General features: G+C 40.1%; 1 protein-coding gene and 1 pseudogene across 9 annotated transcripts in view; one reads left to right on the forward strand and one right to left on the reverse strand.

Moving 5' to 3' along the window:
- Positions 1-19344, forward strand: part of ITCH (itchy E3 ubiquitin protein ligase) — a 148118-nt gene that overhangs the window by 32034 nt on the left and 96740 nt on the right. For 6 of the 9 annotated variants that reach the window (XR_010154201.1, XM_003954427.6, XM_016937730.4 and 3 more), the window contains 3 exons: positions 13328-13469; positions 17194-17318; positions 18419-18556. Coding sequence is in view for 7 of the 9 variants with exons in the window: in XM_003954427.6 (XP_003954476.3) it covers positions 13328-13469; positions 17194-17318; positions 18419-18556 (405 nt within the window). In the remaining 2 variants the exon portion in view is untranslated. Of the gene's footprint in view, positions 1-1877; positions 1998-13327; positions 13470-17193; positions 17319-18418; positions 18557-19344 lie in introns of all 9 variants that reach the window. The other 3 variants (XR_010154200.1, XM_054674658.2, XM_054674657.2) reach the window with 1 other exon arrangement.
- On the reverse strand, positions 6722-7434 carry LOC129138207 (cell division control protein 42 homolog; annotated as a pseudogene).

The raw sequence follows: 19344 nt of genomic DNA on the forward strand, positions 1-19344 counted from the left end.
GCAGATAAGAGAACTTCAGAAAACAACTTCATGCTGTACTTTGAGAGAAAGAAGATTGAGGGAGGGGAGCTGCAGGGGTCAGAGAGACCTTGAGAGACTTACTTAGTTCAGCAAGTCAAAGCACCATATTTTGGGATATCAGTTTCTGAACCCCAAAAGTACATTCACAGAGTTCAGCAACCATCACCACAATCAACTTTAAAATAATTTCGTCCTTCCAAAAAGAAGCCCTGTACTCATTAGCAGTCACTCTCCATTTAACCCATCCACCCACAAACCCAGGCAACTCCTGATCTTTCTGTCTCTAGATTTGCCTATTCTGGATCTCGCATATAAATGGAATTGTACAGTGTGTGGCCTTTTGTGTCTTCTTTGGGCAGACTGTTTTCAAAGTTCATCCATGTTGTAGCATGTATCATTACTTAATTCCTTTTTTTGCTAAATATTTTATTGTATGAGTATACGAAATTTTAAAAATCCGTTCTTCAGTTGAGGGATGTTTGGGTTGTTTCCACTTTTTGGATTTTATGAAAAATGCTATAAACATTTGTGTACAAGTTTTTGTGAGAATGTATGTTTTCAGTTTTCTTGGGTATATACTTAAGAGTGAAATTCCTAGGTTATATGGAATCCATGTTTATTAGCATTTTGAGGAATTCCAAATTATTATTATTATTTTTTTCTTTTCTTTTCTTTTTTTTTTTTTTTTTTTTTTTTTTGGAGACAGAGTTTTGCTGTGTTGCCTAGGTTGGAGTGCAGTGGTGTGATCTCGGCTCACTGCAACCTCCACCTCCCGGGTTCAAGTGATTCTCATGCCTCAGTCTTCTGAGTAGCTGGGACTACCGGCACGCACAACCATGTGTAGCTAATTTTTGTATTTTTAGTAAAGACGGGGTTTCACCATGTTGGCCAGGCTGGTCTCGAACTCCTGACCTCAGGTGATCCACCTGCCTCGGCCTACCAATGTGCTGGGATTACAGGCGTGAGCCACTGCACGGGCCCAAATTATTTTTAAAAGCAGCTGCACCATTTTGCATTCCCACTAGCAATATATGAGGATTCCGATTTCTCTACATTCTTGCCAGTGATTATCTTTTTTATGATAGCCATTCTAGTGGGTGTGAAGTAGTATTTTACTCTGTGTGTGTGCGTGCGCGCATATGTTTTATCCATTTAATTTTTTTTTTTTTTTTTTTGAGACCAGGTGACAGTCTGCTCTGTCACCCAGGCTGGAGTGTAGTGGTGCAGTCATGGCTGACTGCAATCTCTAACTTCTAGGCTGAAGTGATCGTGCCACCTCAGCCTTCTGAGTAGCTGGGACTACAGGCATGCACCACCCTACCCAGCTCCCTATTGTGGTTTTGGCTTGTACTCCTTTGATGGCTAATGATATTGTCTTTTCATGTGCTTATTGGTCATTTTTGTATCTTTTTTGGAGAAATGTCTGTTCACGTCCTTTGTTTGCTATTGTAAATTAATACCTCTGTCGCTATTGTTAATTAATATCTCTGTCTTTATTTCTTCCTCTAATCATTTCATGTATCACTTTCAGATTAATGTTTTTAATATGCCATCCAATATGTTTCATTCCTGCTCAAAAACCTTAGGTACTTCTCTTAGACTATGGTATAGAGTTTCTTTAGTATGAGCTAAGACCCTTCACCCTCTGTCTACATATGGTGTCTTTGTAGGTTTTTTGTTTTTTTTGTTTTTTTGAGACAGAGTCTCTGTCGCCCAGGCTGGAGTGCAGTAGTGCAATCTTGGCTCACTGCAACCTCCGCCTCCCAGGTTCAAGCAGTTCTCTGCCTCAGCCTCCCAAGTAGCTGGGGTTATAGACGCCCGCCACCAAGCCTGGCTAATTTTTGCATTTTTAATAGAGACGAGGTTTCACCATCTTGACCAGGCTGGCCTTGAACTCCTGACCTCAGGATCCACCCACCTCCACCTCGGCCTCCCAAAGTACAGGGATTACAGGCGTAAGCCACCGCGTCCGGCCTGTAAGTCTTTATATGTGAACCATTTGTACTAGCTAGAATGAGTCACTGGATTTTCCTCAGATGTGTATGTATTTCTATCACACAATGAAAACCTCAGTCTCTCTCCCTTTAATTTGATAGCATTTATTGATTATAGAACAATTATCATCCCCTGTATTTTAGTTTCAACTATGCCTGGCTTATAGCTTCTTCTGGATTATGAATAGATTAGGTCACAGATCATATCTTAGCATTACTATTTTCCTCAAAACCTAAAGGTGATTGAATATAAAAATAATACTGTCTTAAGGTAACCACATCATAGAATTTTTTCGGATTTCCTTCGCTAACTCTGGTATCTTTCCTTAGCAGTATCTGTTTCTTAAAGAAAGATATTACTATTTCTTAATTAAGGCCAGATTCCAGTTTTTTTTCCCCACCCCTCATCCTCAATCTAGCTTGAGTAGCTGACTTATATCAGACCAGAATTCTTATGACTTCTTTTTGGCAGCTTAAAGTTGAAAGCTTTTATTAGAACAGTCCTTTAAAACATTCTGTACTTTTTCAGATTACATAAGTAATATACATTTTATTTTTTACTGATTTAAAAAAATAGTAAATTATTCTCAGAGACAATGATTAATAGTTTTTTCTTTGCATAAAGTGTCTTACTTGCTATCATCGTTATTGAATTTTTTTTTTTTTTTACTGTGATGATAAACACTAATTGCACCTCAAAAAGTCGTAATCCATAGCCATCTCAGATTTTTTTCTTTTTGAGATGGGGTCTCACCCTGTCGTCCAGGCTGGTGTGCAGCAGCGTGATCATGGCTCACTGCAACCTTGATCTCCCGGGGTCAGGTGAGCCTCCCACCTCAGCCTCCTGAGTAGCTGGAACTACAGGTGTGCGCCACCACACCTGGCTAATTTTTGTATTTTTTATAGAGATGGCGTTTTGCTCTGTTGCCCAGGCTGGTCTCAAACTCCTGGGCTCAGGTGATCCACCCACCTCAGCCTCCTGAATTGCTTGTATTAGAGGTGTGAGCCACCTCACTCAGCCACATCTCAGATTTTTAAAATCTTGGGTGTAAAATATTCTTTTTCTTTTTTTTTTTGAGACAGTTTCCCTTTCGTTGCCCAGGCTGGAGTGCAATGGCGTGATCTCGGCTCACCGCAACCTCCGCTTCCCAGATTCAAGCAATTCTCCTGCCTCAGCCTCCCAGATAGCTGGGATTACAGGCACCCGCCGCTATGCCTGGCTAATTTTTGTATTTTTAGTAAAAACGGGTTTTCACCATGTTGGTCAGGCTGGTCTTGAACTCCTGACCTCAGGTGATCCACCCGCCTCTGCCTCCCAAAGTGCTGGGATTACAGCGTGAGCCACCGCGCCTGGCCTTAAATATTCTCTTTTTTATAAATTTTTTTCTTTTTCTTTTTTTAATTCATTGCTTGCTAATTGGGTCTAAATATTCTGAGAATGCTCAAGTGTAGGGCAAAAAACAAACACACCATGAATAATGGATAATAGTTCAGCAAACATATTATTAGATATGAAACAGAGAACATAAGATAAAAGACAGAAGTGCCAAGTTTAATAGAATCAAATGCCCTTCATAATTCATTGAGTTACTTCTTTAGTTTTGATGCTAGAATGCTTAGAACTAAGTATTTTGCACAAATCTCCTTAATGACATCATGGGTTTTAATCTCTTAATGGGTCAGTTATAGTATTTGTTTTATTGTAAGCTGCCTCAATGCCTTTCTAGAATCAAGGAAGGAATAAATATGCAAGTGTAAAAAATGAATGTCAGGCTGGGCGTGGTGGCTCTCACCTGTAATCCCAGCACTTTGGGAGGCCGAGGTGGGCGGATCACCTGAGGTTGGGAGTTCGAGACCAGCCTGAGCAACATGGAGAAACTCTGTCTCTAGTAAAAATACAAAATTAGCTGGGCATGGTGGCACATGCCTGTAATTCCAGCTACTCGGGGGGCTGAGGCAGGAGAATTGCTTGAACCCGGGAGGCGGAGATTGCGGTGAGCTGAGATCATGCCATTACACTCCAATCTGGGCAACAACAGTGAAACTGTCTCAAAAAAATAAATAAATAAAAATAAACAAATGTCACCATGTATTGTAATGGCAAGAAGGGATAACTGGTCAGGAAAAAGAGATCAGTATTTGACTAGAGTCACTGGGAAAGAAGGTGGTGTTTGAAGGATTGCTGCTATTTATTTATTTATTTTAAGGGACAGGGTTGGCCAGGCATGGTGGCTCACGCCTGTAATCCCAACACTTTGGGAGGCTGAGGCGGGCAGATCATCCGAGGTCAGGAGTTCAGGACAGCCTGGCCAACATGGTGAAACCCTGTTTCTACTAAAAAATACAAAAATTAGCCAGGTGTGGTCATACGTGCCTGTAATCCCAGCTACTCGGGAGGCTGAGGCAGGAGAATCACTTGAACCTGGGAGACAGAGGTTGTAGTAAGCCAAGATCGCACCCCTACACTCCAGTGGCACAGTCACGGTTCGCTGCAGCCTTAACCTCCTGGGCTGAAGCAATCCTCTCGCCTCATCCTCTATAGTGGCTGGGACTACAGGCGTGTACCACCCACCACACTTGACTAATTAAAAAAAATTGTGTTTTTGTTTTTTTTTTAAGACAGAGTCTCGCTCTGTTGCCAGGCTGGAGTGTGGTGGCGTGATCTTGGCTCACTGCAACCTCTGACTCCCTGGTTCAAGCAATTCTTCTGCATCAGCCTCCTGAGTAGCTGGGATTACAGACATGCGCCACCAAGCCCAGCTGATTTTTGTATTTTTAGTAGAGACGGAATTTTATCATGTTGGCCAAGATGGTCTTGATCTCCTGACCTTGTGATCTGCCCACCTCAGCCTCCCAAAGTGCTGGAATTATAGGCGTGAGCCACTGGGCCCGGCCAAAAAATTTTTTTTGTAGAAACAAGGTCTTGCTATGTTGCCCAGGATGGTCTTGAACTCCTGGCCTCAAGTGATGCTCCCAGCCTTTCCATAAGTTTTGGAATTATAGGCCTGAGCCACTTTCCCTGACCTAGGATTGCTGCTGTTTAAATGCAGAAAAGTAGAAAAGGACCCTTTGAGGAGACAGCATGAGCAAGACACATGAAAGAAGAGAGTACACAAAACTTGCCCTAATACCCATGAAAGCTCCTATAATAGGGGAGCCCTGAGAATGGGAATGGCTGTGTCTTTCAGGTGTGCCTTAAAAAAAAATTTATTGCTAAGGGAGATGGAGATGGGAAGTAATCAGTGTTTGTATCAAAGGGTGGTTAGATTTGTGTTTTAGAAAGTTAGAGAAAAAAATTTTTCTTTTTTTTTTTTTTTTTGAGACAGTTTCGTTCTGTCGCCCAGGCTGGAGTGCAGTGGCGCGATCTCAGTTGACTGCAATCTCTGCCTACCATGCCCACCCCCTTACCTACTTATTTATTTATTTATTGAAACAGAGTCTCGCTCTGTCACCCAGGCTGGAGTGCAGTGACTTGATCTTGGCTCACTGCAACCTCCGCCTCCCAGGTTCAAGCAATTCTCATGCCTCAGCCTCCCCAGTAGCTGGTATTGCAGGCATGCACCACTGTGCCTGGCTCACTTTTTGTATTTTTAGTAGAGATGAGGCTTTACCATGTTGTCCAGGCTGGTCTCAAAATCCTGACCTCAAGTGATTCACCCACCTCGGCCTCCCAAAGTTGTCGAATTACAGGCGTGAGCCATTGTTCCCAGCCCATTTTTAAATTTTTTATAAAGACACGTTCTCATTGTGTTGCCCAGGCTGGTCTTGGATGTTTTGAATCAGCTCTTCGTTTCTTCTTATCATTTAGCCAGGGTCTTTACCTTGGATGTAAGTCTGTTTTCTTATGTCCTTCCCTGTCTTTATTTACCTGTTTCCCATTTAATTATGCCTATATATAACCTCAGCTATTATACTGAACTCATCTGTGTCTTCTTTTTTTCTTTTTTTTGACCGGGAAATTTTTTTTAAAATTACAAGCTCAACCCATTTGTTCTGTTTCAAAGGTGCAGTACTTTTCTTCATTTATTAGTGAAAGAAGTTAAGAAATTAACTTTCCAAAAAAATCAGCAAATGGCAAACAAATGTCCTTGAAAGTCACAGTCACATATAGAGTCTCCTAGAAAAGAGGAGGGGTAAGACAGCTTCCACCTACTTTCACGAGTTTCATCAAATACTGGATCTACTCAAGGGTGGAGTAAAAAGGCAACTAACTTTCTAAAAGGAGTATGTTATTAAATGAGGCATTTACTATACTCCTTCCTAAAAGCCCCAGATGGGGAACATGTTTTCTCAACTAGACCTAGGAAGTAGACTGTGGAATCAATCGGTCCTCCTCACCTTAAGGGCCATCCACTGGTTAATGAATTAAAAAAAAAAAAAAAGACTGAAAAACAAACCTCCCCCCTAAAAAGGAGGAGGGGGAAAAAAACCACTAAGATGTCCCAGAGTGGAATCAGGGAGCAGCTTCAACAATTCCAATTAGTCTGTTACAGAGTCATCCACAAGCATGCCTTGCTTTAAAAATACATATATATATCTTGAAACAACAAAACTGAAACTAGTACTAATCACTTTTCTGACAATATACAATTACTCAAAATTAACTAGTACTGGGCTAGGGATACGGGGGGGCGGCGCATAGCTATGGGCCTTGTCTCACATGAGTACATGTGGGTAGGTGCAGTGCGTTTGTCATTATGGCAAAAACGAATTTTAATTTTTAAGCTTTAGTTTGACTTAAACATTGCTTTTAGTATGATGCCAACACCAGCTATGCAGAAAGGGCTCTGGAGAGATGTTCCTAGCAGCACACATATGCGGCTCTTCTTCGGTTCTGGAGGTTCCAGGGCAGCCAATATTGCTTCGTCAAATACATTCTTTAGGCCTTTCTTCGTGAGTGCAGAACACTCCACGTACTTGACAGTCTTCAGGTCATGGGCCAGCTTTTCAGCAGTCTCTGGAGTGATAGGCTTCTGTTTGTTCTTGGCAAGTTTCTCAATAGTAGAGGGGTCATCTTTGAGATCAATTTGGGTCCCAACAAGCAACAAAGGAGTCTTTGGACAGTGGCACCCACTTTTCTTTCACATTTTCAAATGAAAATGGAGAGATGGAGAGACCACTGAAAAATAGACTAGAAATACATCTGTTTGTGGATAACTCAGCAGTCATAATCCCTCATAATCCTCTTGCTCTGCAGTATCAAAAAGTCCAAGAGTATATGGTTCTCTACCAGTCATAACTGTTATTGCATAGTTGTCAAAAACAGTTGGTACATATTCTGATGGAAATTTGTTGTGTTGTTTTACCAACAGCACCATCACCCACAACAACACACTTAATTGTCTGCATTGCTGAAATAGTTTTGTATCCACTTTAAATATTTCAAATCTCATGTTGACCTCAGCTTCTCCACTGGGGTGTTGGCTCATCTGTGTTTTTTATTTGATGTTTGTTGTATGCTAGCATTGGGCAAAATAAGGAAACTTTGGTATTTGCTAGAAATTTCTTATATTCTCGTCTTTACTCCAAATTAAGAAAGAGATGTCATCTTGATTTTAGTTATTATTAATCGTAATTAAATATTACTGCATTTCCCAAATTTATTACAGTGCAATATATTTAGCTCTGATTGTTCAGGGACCAAAAAGATCCCTTATACTTATGTTTTTTTTTATTCCTTTAACAGTCCAGCAAACTAAGAATTTTATACTTGTGATTTAGAGTTTAGTTCTCCACAGGCAGGGCAGAGTTCTTCCAAAGAGGTAGCTGTTGCTCAACTGGATTGATCTCTTACCTGGTTCATTATTCCGCTTATTTATTTAGTTTTGGCACTGTTTTTTGTTGTACCTTGTTCTCTGTAGCTTATCCAAAGTAGGTTGGATAAGCTATGGATCCATTCTTTTTTTGTATTTGTATTGTAAAATGTTTATGTTGTATCAGAGAGATACATTGAAGAACTGAAATCAGTTCAAAGCACTGACCTTCAGAACAGAAGGATCAGAGGAACATTAGTTTAAGCCATGAAAACTATTTGCATTAGTATGTGGGTATGTGTGAGAGAGAGAGAGCACATGCATGGGAGAGTGAGATAGCCAGCAAGTGATTATAATAAAGCAGAGAGACAGAGACTAGAAAGCAGGGAAACTTTTGTTTTCTACCATGACTAATAACAATTTGGTTCAACATGTATATTAAATACCTCTCAGATTAAATCCCAGAGTGCTCCAGAAATTGTAAAGATTGGCTATATCTGTGCAATCAAGAGGCTCGCGGGGTGAGTTAAATGAGTAAAAACTAGTAAGACAAAATGAAAAGCTGATGGAGCCATACGTAAATATGGAAATACTCTGAAAGCATGGAGGTGGAAATAATTTAACTTCTTAGGATTAAAGAAGCCTTCAATCAAAGAGAAGGGGGATGTTTATCTCTCAGGAAATATAATTTTAATGGGTATAAAAGAAAAAAGGATCATTCTGAGTAGAGGGAGCAGCATGTTTAGAGGAATGAAAGTACATGGCCCATGTGAGGAACAGCAAATAACTAAGGGTGGCTAGAATATAGAACTTTGGTAAGATTTGTTTTAGTAGGAGGCTGGAAGGGTAAGTTATAGCTGCATACTAAGCAAGGTAAAATGCCCCATAAGAGTTTAAACTTCATTTTTCAGGCAATAAAGAATCATTTAAGTAATGACATTAATGACATGATCACATCTATTCTAGGAAAATAATTCTGGTGGCTGTGAGGGGTTGGATTGGAGAAGTGAAAGTAAAAACAGTTGTTTAGAGGCCTCTCATGGTAGCCCAGGTGTCAGATGAGACTGACATTTTTCTGGTCCTTTTTCTTCCGGTTTATAATGTATAGTTTTTTATTTTTTTGTTTAATTTACTATGGGACTTTAGTTTTCAGAAAGTAGTACATTGATTTATTTTATATTTGTAATATTATGACTATAACACAAGGTTTTGTTCAATCTAGACTTTGAGATTTGAATACTGAAATAATTTCTCCTGTCCAGGTTTTGCAGTGTGACCCTTGGGCAAATTTTTAAATTTCACAGAGCTTCTGTCTTTTTTTTTTTTTTTTTTTTTTTTTTTGAGATGGAGTTTCACTCTTGTCACCCAGGCTGGAGTGCAATGGCATGATCTCAGCTCGCTACAACCTCTGCCTCCCGGGTTCCAGTGATTCTCCTGCCTCAGCCTCCTGAGTAGCTGGGATTACAGGCGCCTGCCACCATGTCTGGCTAATTTTTGTATTTTTAGTAGAGACAGGGTTTCACCATGTTTGTCAAGCTGGCTCCTGACCCCAGTTGATCCTTTTGACTGAGACTTCCAAAGTGCTGGGATTACAGGCGTGAGCCACCACGTTCGGCCGCTTCTCTTTTTATGTGTAAAAATTAGGACAGTAATACCTGTTTCGCAGAATAGGTATTGATATTGAAATGACGTTTACGTGCAGGCACATGGTAAATACTAAAATTGGTGCCCCTCCACCCCCATGTAAAGTTTGTTAGGCCAGGCCTGGTGGCTCATGCCTGTAATTCCACCACTTTGGTAGGCCTAGGTAAGTGGATCTCTTGAGCCCAGGAGTACAAGACCAACTTGGGCAACATGGCAAAAGCTTGTCTCTACCAGAAAAAAATACAAAAATTTCCTGGATGTGGTGGCATGCACCTGTAGTCCCAGCCACTTGGGAGGCTGAGATGGGAGGATGGCTTGAGCCCAGGAGGTAGGGGTGGTTGCAGTGACCTGAGATTGTGCCACTATTCTCCAGCCTGGGTGACAGAACCAGACCCTGTCTCAAAAAAAAAAAAAAAAAGAGGTTTCAGTGGGGTTTGGTAGGATTATGTAGCAAAATTGCTTTCACAAATTTGAATCCAGCTGGGCACAGTGGCTCACGCCTGTAATTCCAACACTTTGAGGGGCCGAGGCAAGTGGATCACCTGAGGTCAGGAGTTTGACACCAGCCTGACCAACATGGTGAAACCCCGTTTCTACTAAAAATACAAACATTAGCTGGGTGTGGCGGCGCGTGCCTATAACCCCAGCTGCTTGGGAGGCTGAGGCGGGAGAATCGCTTGAACCCGGCAGGCGGAGGTTGCAATGAGCTAAGATTGTGCCATTGCACTCTAGCCTGGGCAACAAGAGCGAAACTCCGTCTCAAAAAAAAAAAAGAGTTTGAATCCTAGAAAGCCCCAATAGGGGCAGATCATTTCCTTCCTGTCAGCCTTGCGTTGCTCTTTGTTCTAGGTTTAATCAGTTTCAGAGTGCCACAAGAGGCCCTGAAATATAATGAGTGTATGTATAATTGTTTGGGCTATTTCACCTTTTCTTAGACCAGAAATGTATTAAAAGTAGAAATTTTATGTTTTTCTGTGTAATCCTGTGATTAAATTTGGCTCTATATTAAGCACTAGAGCTTTTATTTAATAGTACTTTTTTTTTTTTTTTTTTTTTTTTAATAGAGATGAGGTCTCACTGTGTTGTCCAGGCTGGTCTTAAACTCCTGGGCTCAAGTGATCCTCCCGCCTGGGTCTCCCAAAGTGCTGGTATTACGTGCCCGGCCTATTACATTTTAATCAGAGATAGCTCTGGTCTCCACTTGAATATTTTTTATTCTGAAAAAGACTTTCTATTTCATGTTTCCACTTAGATGTCTCAGCATCTGGCATCTGAAACAATTTTTTTTTTTTTTTTTTTAAAGACAGTTTTGCTCTGTTGCCCAGGCTGGATTGCAGTGGTGCAATCACAGCTCACTGCAGCCTTGACCTCCCAGGCTCAAGCGATCCTCCTGCCTCAGCCTCCCCCCAGCAGCTGGGACTACAGGTGCACGCCATCATGCCTGGCTAATTTTTAAAATTATCTTTTGTAGAGACGGGGGTCTCACTATGTTGACCAGGCTTTGTTCAAACTCCTGGGCCTCAAGTGATCTTCCTGCCTCAGCCTCCCAAAGTGCTGGGATTACAAGTGTGAACCACCATGCTTGATCTTGTCTATTTGTCTAGCCTTCTCTTGCAACTCTTCTTTTTCTTCAGTCTGTCATTCTGTGGCTAGCTTGAATGCCAGCAAAAAGGCACATAAGCCTAAAAGGATGGAAGTATTTGATATATATAAAGTCAGAGTTTCAGGGCCACCACCTGGGACTATGCCTGCTTGGATATCCAGACTTTGGACTATATATTAAGCTGCTGCTTCTTTTTTTTTTTTTTTTTTCGAGATGGAGTCTTGCTCTGTCACCCAGGCTGGAGTGCAGTGGCGCAATCGCGGCTCACTGCAAGCTCCGCCTCCCAGGTTCACACCATTCTCCTGCCTCAGCCTCCCGAGTAGCTGGGACTACAGGCGCCCGCCACCACGCCCGGCTAATTTTTTGTATTTTTAGTAGAGACAGGGTTTCACCATGTTAGCCAGGATGGTCTCGATCTCCTGACCTCGTGATCCGCCCGTCTCAGTCTCCCAAAGTGCTGGGATTACAGGCGTGAGCCACCGCACCCGGCTATATTAAGCTTCTTAAGTAGCTACTATATAAACTCCTCTGACAACTCCAAGGGTTCCTTAACTTTGATGAGCATTGGCATTCTCTGAACTTTGCTGCTACAGTAGATAACCTGGGTGGTGGAGTAGATAACCTGGGTGGTGGGTACTTCCTTGGTTGTAGTTACCTCATCTATGAGGGAGCAATGACTTGCCACCTATGGAAATCATGGGGTGCTTTGCTAGATTTCTACTTGTTATACCCTGTAAGGGGCTTGGACAAAGCTATTTTATGGCAAAGGTAACTAAAGGGTGAAGGCTAAGGAGTTTGTATCTCAAGATGCACAACATAGGAAGCTCTTCCTTAGATAATATGAGATGTTAAAAAAAATCTTAGTTTGTAGTTCTTATTCTTCCATTGGCTTTCCAACACACAGAATAAAATCTAAATTATCATTATTATTATTATTTTTGATACGTAGGTTCACTCTGTCGCCCAGGCTGGAGTGCAGTGGCATAATCTCGGCTCACTGCAACCTCCACCTCCCGGGTTCAAGCAATTCTCCTGCCTCAGCCACCTGAGTAGCTGGGATTACAGGCGCCTGCCACCACACCTGGCTAAGTTTTGAAATTTTTTAGTAGAGACAAGGTTTCGCCATGTTGGCCAGGCTGGTCTTAAACTCATGACCTCAGGTGATCCACCCGCCTCAGTCTCCCAAAGTGCTGGGATTACAGATGTGAGCCGCTGCGCCCAGCTGCAAATTCTTTATCTTGGTTTATAAAGCTCCCATACAAAGCTTATCTCCCTTCATTTACCATTCCTTCCTGTGCTTGCTATACTTTCCCTCAGATATGCCATACTCATTTGCCTCTCTCTGGAATGCTGTCTTATTCCCACCTCCAGTCTTCCCATGGCTGGCTCCTTGTCATTTGGATGGTTGCTTAAAAGTCTTCTCAAAGGCCTTCCTTACTACCAAGTCATGTTCTGTCACATCAGCCTGTTTTTCTTCATCATAAATACTTTAATTAGAATATAATCTCCTTGAAAGCCAGATCCTTTTCTTTACTGTTAATTGCTTTAGGGACAGAGTTTAGAGCAGTATCTGACACATGGTAGGCATTCAGATGTTTGTTGACCATGTTTGTCAATGCATACATTTTGTTTTGAGATATGGTCTCCCTGTGCTGCCCAGGCAGGTCTTAAACACCTAGGCTCAAGCAGTCCTCCTGCCTCAGCCACCTGAGTAGCTGAGATTATAGGTGCAAGCCACCCTGCCCAGCCATATGTGTACTTTTTAAATTTTTCCTCCTGTTGCCCAAGCTGTTGCACAACCATAGCTCACTGAAGCCTTGACCTCCTGGACTCAAGCGATTCTCCTACCTCAGCCTCCCAGGTAGCTGGGACTATTGGCACACGCCACTGTGCCCAGCTAATTTTTTTGATTTTTAGGCGAGATGAGGTCTCGCTATGTTTTCCAGATTGGTCTTCAACTACTGAGCTTAGGCAATCCTCTTGCCTCAGCCTCCCAAAGTTCTGGGATTAGAGGTGTAACCCACTGCACCTGGCCCATATGTGTACTTTTTAATTGATCTGAGTTCTGGACTTTTGATACCATGGAATTCTACTGATGGGAATTTGGGTTGATGGTACGGGGAACCTCTATATTTATTTACTAGGATGGGAGGAAGTACAAAGGTTATGAGTGAATAAAATTGGTAAGTATTTTAGAGCAAAACTGCTTCTCTGAGTAAATTTAGTAAATCTGCCTAATTATGAAGTTAAATTGATTTCATGAGTGAATTAACATCTCAACTATTGAAATGTTTTTCATTTCTTTTACATAGTCATCTCAGCAAAACTTAAGGAAAATAAGAAGAATTGGTTTGGACCAAGTCCTTACGTAGAGGTCACAGTAGATGGACAGTCAAAGAAGACAGAAAAATGCAACAACACAAACAGTCCCAAGTGGAAGCAACCCCTTACAGTGTAAGCTTGGAAGTATTTTTCTGTAGTATGTTTTGTTTAGTAGATGATTGGAAATACAATTTAAAAAAATGTTTCTCACTTTGGTTTTTTTTGTTGTTCCTCCTTTCTCTCTTCTTTTTTTTTTTTTTTTTCTTTTTCCTAGGACTCCTTCTGGTTTGCTTTTTTTGTTTCTCTTTAGATAGCTGTTTTTATAGTCACTCCCTTTCTTTACCTTCTCTAGTTTAGTTGGTGATGATATTGCTCTTGTCACTGAACAATAGCTGAAGAGAGCCCATGGTCACGGACCTAAAAAGATTTCTGGCAGCACTTTTTATTAACTTTGGGTTGAATTAAGGGATTATGAGTACTCCCCCCCCCCCCGTTTTTTAACTTAATTTTTAAAAATAGTGTTTTAGTTAGTTTTTTCTTTGTTTTATTTTGAGATAGAGCCTCACCCTGTCACCCAAGCTGGAGTATAGTGGCGCTATCATAGCTCACAGCAGCCTTGAACTCCTGGCCTCAAGAGATCCTCCTGCCTCAGCCTCCCAAGTAGCTGGGACCACAGGCATGCATCACTGTGCCTGGCCAGTTTTTTAGTATTTTAAATTACGGTGCCAGTTATACTATAGTTAGTTATTTTTTGAATGAGATGGGGTCTTGCTATGTTGTCCAGAGTGCTCTCAACCTTCCCGGCTCAAGCAGTCTTCCCATCTCAGCCTTTTTCTCAAGTAGCTAGGACTACTACTATACATTTTATTCTACAACTTTCTTTTTGTACTTAACACTAATATCATGGTGATCTCTTTACCTGAGTACATATGGATCTTGCATCCCTTATATAGCTTTGTAATATTCCTTAATATGGGTGGACTATATTTTAATAGTTCTGTATTGATTCTAATGTTGTGCTATTAGGCAGTATTGCAGATACATCCATGTGCATATATCTTTGTATGTTGGTGTTTATATCTGTAGTGTAGATTCATAGAAGTAGGATATAGCTCAGTTTTAACACAAAGCCCTAAATGTTGGCATTATAATCTAAGATATTGACAGCCATTGAAGGTTAATTTTAATTTTTAAAATTAAAATAGAAGAAAACACATGGAGCCAGGTGTGGTGGCTCACACCTGTAATCTCAACTCTTTGGGAGACTGAGCCAGGAGGATTGTGTGAGGCCAGGAGTTCAAAGGTGCAGTTTGATATGATTGCTCCTGTGAATTGCTACTGAACTCTAGCCTGGGCAACGTAGCGAGACCCTGTCTCTACAAAAAGACAAACAAAAAAAAAAAAAAAAGAAGAAAAATGATTTGGCCAGGCATGGTGGCTCACTCCTGTAATCCCAGCAGTTTGGGAGGCCAAGGCGGGAGGATCACCTGAGGTCAGGAGTTCGAGACCAGCCTGACCAACGTGGTGAAACCCCATCTCTACTAAAAATACAAAAATTAGCTGGGTGTGGTGGTGGGTGCCTGTAATCCCAGCTACTCGGGAGGCTGAGACAGGAGAATTGGTTGAACCTGGTAGGCGGAGGTTGCAGGTTGCAGTGAACTGAGATCGTGCCATTGCGTTCCAGCCAGGGTGACAAGTGAAACTCCGTCTCAAAAAAGAGAAAAAAAAAAAAAAGAATTTATGGAAGATCATCTTGAGGCCCGTATCATTCCGATGTTCCTCATCTGTGTTTATTTCAACATAAATGTTTCTTAGGCTTTCTGTTTTTAATTAATGGCTCATTGTAGATTGAGTCAAAATGAAACAATGTATTAAAAAAATTTCAAGAAAACACATGAGGCTGGGAATGATTGCACATGTTTGCAATCCCAGCTACTTGGGAGGATAAGGGGGGAGGATAAGGTGCTTTAGCCCAGGAGGAGTTCGAGATTAACCAGGGCAAAGTAGCGAGTTCCCATCTCATATATATTTTTTCCTTTACCAAGTGGTATCTATAAAAGGTCGCAGCCTCCATGATTACCAGAGATGTTCAGTTGAATTAGATGGTCACCTAATTTCCTCCAACTGCTTTGAGTGCGTACTTGATATGCACTTGGAGGCTCTTAAGCTGTTAATGTCATGAACTCCTTAGTGATTTAAAAGTTAAGAAAAAAACTCTCTTTGTAGTTCTATGTGGTAGTGCTGTTCTTGATCACAAACATTTGGGAAACTTACAATTCAAGTTATTTTCCTGAATTTTTAAGTTGCAGCAAATTGGCCTGGAATTTTATCACTTTCCATTGTCGTGTAGCAGGCTTTCCAGACTGCTTTCGAGAATTGAATTGAAACAATTAAGACTGATTATCTTTGACAGTATACTTTATGTACCTTTCTTCCATATTAAAAATAGTAAAGTTAAATTTATTTGCCTTTTATTTCATCCCCATTATGATTTCTAAATTGACTAATAGAGAATTTCTTTTTTCCACTCTCACCCAGGCTGGAGTGCAGTGGCGCGATCTCTGCTCACTGCAACCTCCACCTCCCGGGTTCAAGCAAGTCTCATGCCTCAGCCTCCTGAGTAGCTGGGATTACAGGCATGCGCCACCACTCTCAACTAATTTTTTTGTAATTTTAGTAGAGACGGGGTTTCACCATGTTGGCCAGGCTGGTCTCAAGCTCTTGACCTCAAATAATCCTCCCACCTCGGCCTCCCAAAGTGCTGGGATTACAGGCGTGAGCCATTGCGCCTGGCCGAGAAATATTTTCCTAATACAATATATAATATGAGCTCTCTTGAAAGTAGCATCTGAGAATTTTGAAAAGAATGAATACATTGTAACCCCTAAGAAGAGGAGCAGTGTGGAATTTTTAGTTTGTTTAATCTACCCATTGCCGTTGAAATGGTGGTGGTTAATAGGTACAGGTAGACTTCAAAGGAGGAAAGTGTTTCTTTGTCCCCTCAAACTTGATCACATTAGAGAGAATGAGATATAGAGAAATTCAAACATTTCTGGAATTTGTCTTTATATCATTGAACCATAGGACTGTGGTAGATTATATAGTGCTCCTAGCTTTCTGATCCTTGACTCTAACATTGATTCTACGTGTATTGCAAATTCAAATTTCCCAGTTTACTTTGGAAATACCATTATAGAGAGTATTCCTTATTGGCATTTAGCAAGGTATGAGTGAGTCTATATTTGATAGTTGGACTGGGCAACTTGCCTCTAGCAGTGTGAAACTTGATGTATGTAATGTAATCTTCAAATCATGTAGCTGACTTGAGGAACTTTTTAATATAAAGTTTAATGTCAGGATTTTATTCACATTACAGTTCTGCTACTTACTGGCTATTTGACCTTAGGCAATTTGCTTTATCTCTGAATGTCAGTTTCTGTATCTGAAGAAGGAAGTGATAATTCCCATCTCATAGGGTTACTATAAAGATAAAATAACTTCAAGCTCTGTAAACTACTGACATAAGGATTTAATTTGTAAAGTTACTCTTCTGTACTACTAAAGTAAAACTAGTTTTCCAATAGTTTGTTGCAGGATAAGCAGTTTTACTTTTGTTGACAATATGTGTATGAATTTACTTCTGTAGTTCAACTGCAAGTGAAAATGACCATGTAAGCGTGTAGCATTCAGATAATTTTCATAAGATTACTGAACATAGGCCAATATTGATTGTATAGTAAACTGTAAGGGGTGCAGTGAGAAGACTTTAGACTTTAAAACTGAATTGTAATTTATTTAGGATCTCATTGTGATATTCAATAAAAATAATATTTTTTCCCTCTTTTTTCCCTTTTAGTATCGTTACCCCTGTGAGTAAATTACATTTTCGTGTGTGGAGTCACCAGACACTGAAATCTGATGTTTTGTTGGGAACTGCTGCATTAGATATTTATGAAACATTAAAGTCAAACAATATGAAACGTATGTATGTAAGACTAATGGAAATTGCACTTAGCTGTTTGTTTTTCTGGAAGAAATTTATATGTCAAACATGCATAATGACTCATGTTCTCTCATACTTTTAAGTTTTACTTGGTTATAGGATGAACAGATAGAAGAATTTTACACTATTGAAAGTATTCTGAGTAACCTTGGTTTGACCATTCATTTTGGATTCAGTATTTTTAGTAAATATTTATTTACTTAGTAAATAGATATTAGTAAAGTAATACATAGTTAATTGTGGAAAAACTAAAATATAGAGCAGAGATGAAAGAAAAAAATAAAAATCCCACTTCAGAGACAAATCAAATGAATATTTTTACAGATTTCCTTTTCAGATGTTTTTTTTTTGGGAGGGACATGGGGAGACAAGGACTCACTCTGTTTCCCAGGCTGGAGTGCAGTGGCTATTTACAGGTGCAGTTGCAGCACAGTGTAGTTTTGAACTCCTGGCCTCAAGTGATTATCCTGCCTCAGCCTCCTGATATATCTGGGACTATAGGCAGGTACCACCACATCCAGCTTTAAATGCTTATTTTTTAAAATGTCCTCATTTTATGATGTTGTGGTTTTATTTGTATATGTATATTTATATAATATAGAAATATGTGTAGCTTGTTTTAATTAATATATCATTTTAAAACACATTTTTTCTACCCCTCGACTATCTAAAACATACTTCTAAAAATTTTCTCATTTAGGACTTATTAGATATAATTTATCCTTAAATTATGTTTTTACTCAATTTAATTCAGGTATATATTACTAAATAATCTTTATTCTTATGCTAGCCCATTTTATACTATAGTCTTACAAGGATGGAATGAACATAATAAACGATGGAGATACTATTTTACATCATGAATATGAAACATTAGCATATTTTGTCCTTTTTAAAAGATACAGTGTTTTGGTGTCAAAAGTGTTCAAACCTTGGGTAAAGCATAGTTAAACAGTTTATATGCACATATAGTTATATTTTCTCAGACATCACATTTTTAACAGTTAATTTTTAACAGTTAAGATGCCTTAACTGGGAAAAAAGTGACCATTTTTTCTGTAACTTTATTTTCTTCCAGTTGAAGAAGTAGTTGTGACTTTGCAGCTTGGAGGTGACAAAGAGCCAACAGAGACAATAGGAGACTTGTCAATTTGTCTTGATGGGCTACAGTTAGAGTCTGAAGTTGTTACCAATGGTGAAACTACATGTTCAGAAAGTAAGTGACTACCTTTTTAAGGTCTTTAATGATTCTTCTTAAATAAAATAGCCATTGTAGTATGCTGTATGTAATTATTTTGATTTTTTTTTTTCAGATTAATAACATGTTTTTTTCTGGCTGGTGTGGTGGCTCACGCCTCTAATCCCAGCACTTTGGGAGGCTGAGGCAGAAAGATTGCTTGAGCTTGGAGGTTGAGGCTGCTCTGAGCCGTAATCACATCACTGCGGTCCAGCCTAGGTGACAGAGTGAGACCTTGTTTCTTTAAAAAAAAAAAAGAAATGTTTTTTTCTTTTTAAAAAATAGACATTGATCACTTTAAACATTTTCTTTTTAGTGTATTATTTCTATGAATAAAAGCATGTATATTTTTACATAAGTTGAAAAATTAGCCAAATAGAAGTTGAATCACATTTGCCTCCATGAGTAATGAGTTGATTTATATAGTATTTATTCTGTAGGCCAGCTATGGCAGTTAATATGGGTTAGATGCCACACCGCCAACTGTGCCAATGGCAGACAGAGTTTATTGTCTGTAGCAGTGTGGGGTTGAGTTTAAATATGACTTTAAATCCTTTTTTTTTTTTTTTTTTTTTTTTAAGACGGAGTTTTGCTCTTGTTGTCCAGGCTGGAGTGCAATGGCACGATTTCGGCTCACCGCAACCTCTGCCTCCTGGGTTCAAGCGATTTTCCTGTCTCAGTCTCCTAAGTAGCTGGGATTACAGGCATGCGCCACCACGCCCAGCTAATTTTGTGGGGTTTTTTTGTTTGTTTTAGTAGAGATGGGG

The sequence above is a fragment of the Pan troglodytes genome, chromosome 21 (genome assembly GCF_028858775.2).
Source record: "Pan troglodytes isolate AG18354 chromosome 21, NHGRI_mPanTro3-v2.0_pri, whole genome shotgun sequence".
NCBI lineage: Eukaryota > Metazoa > Chordata > Mammalia > Primates > Hominidae > Pan > Pan troglodytes.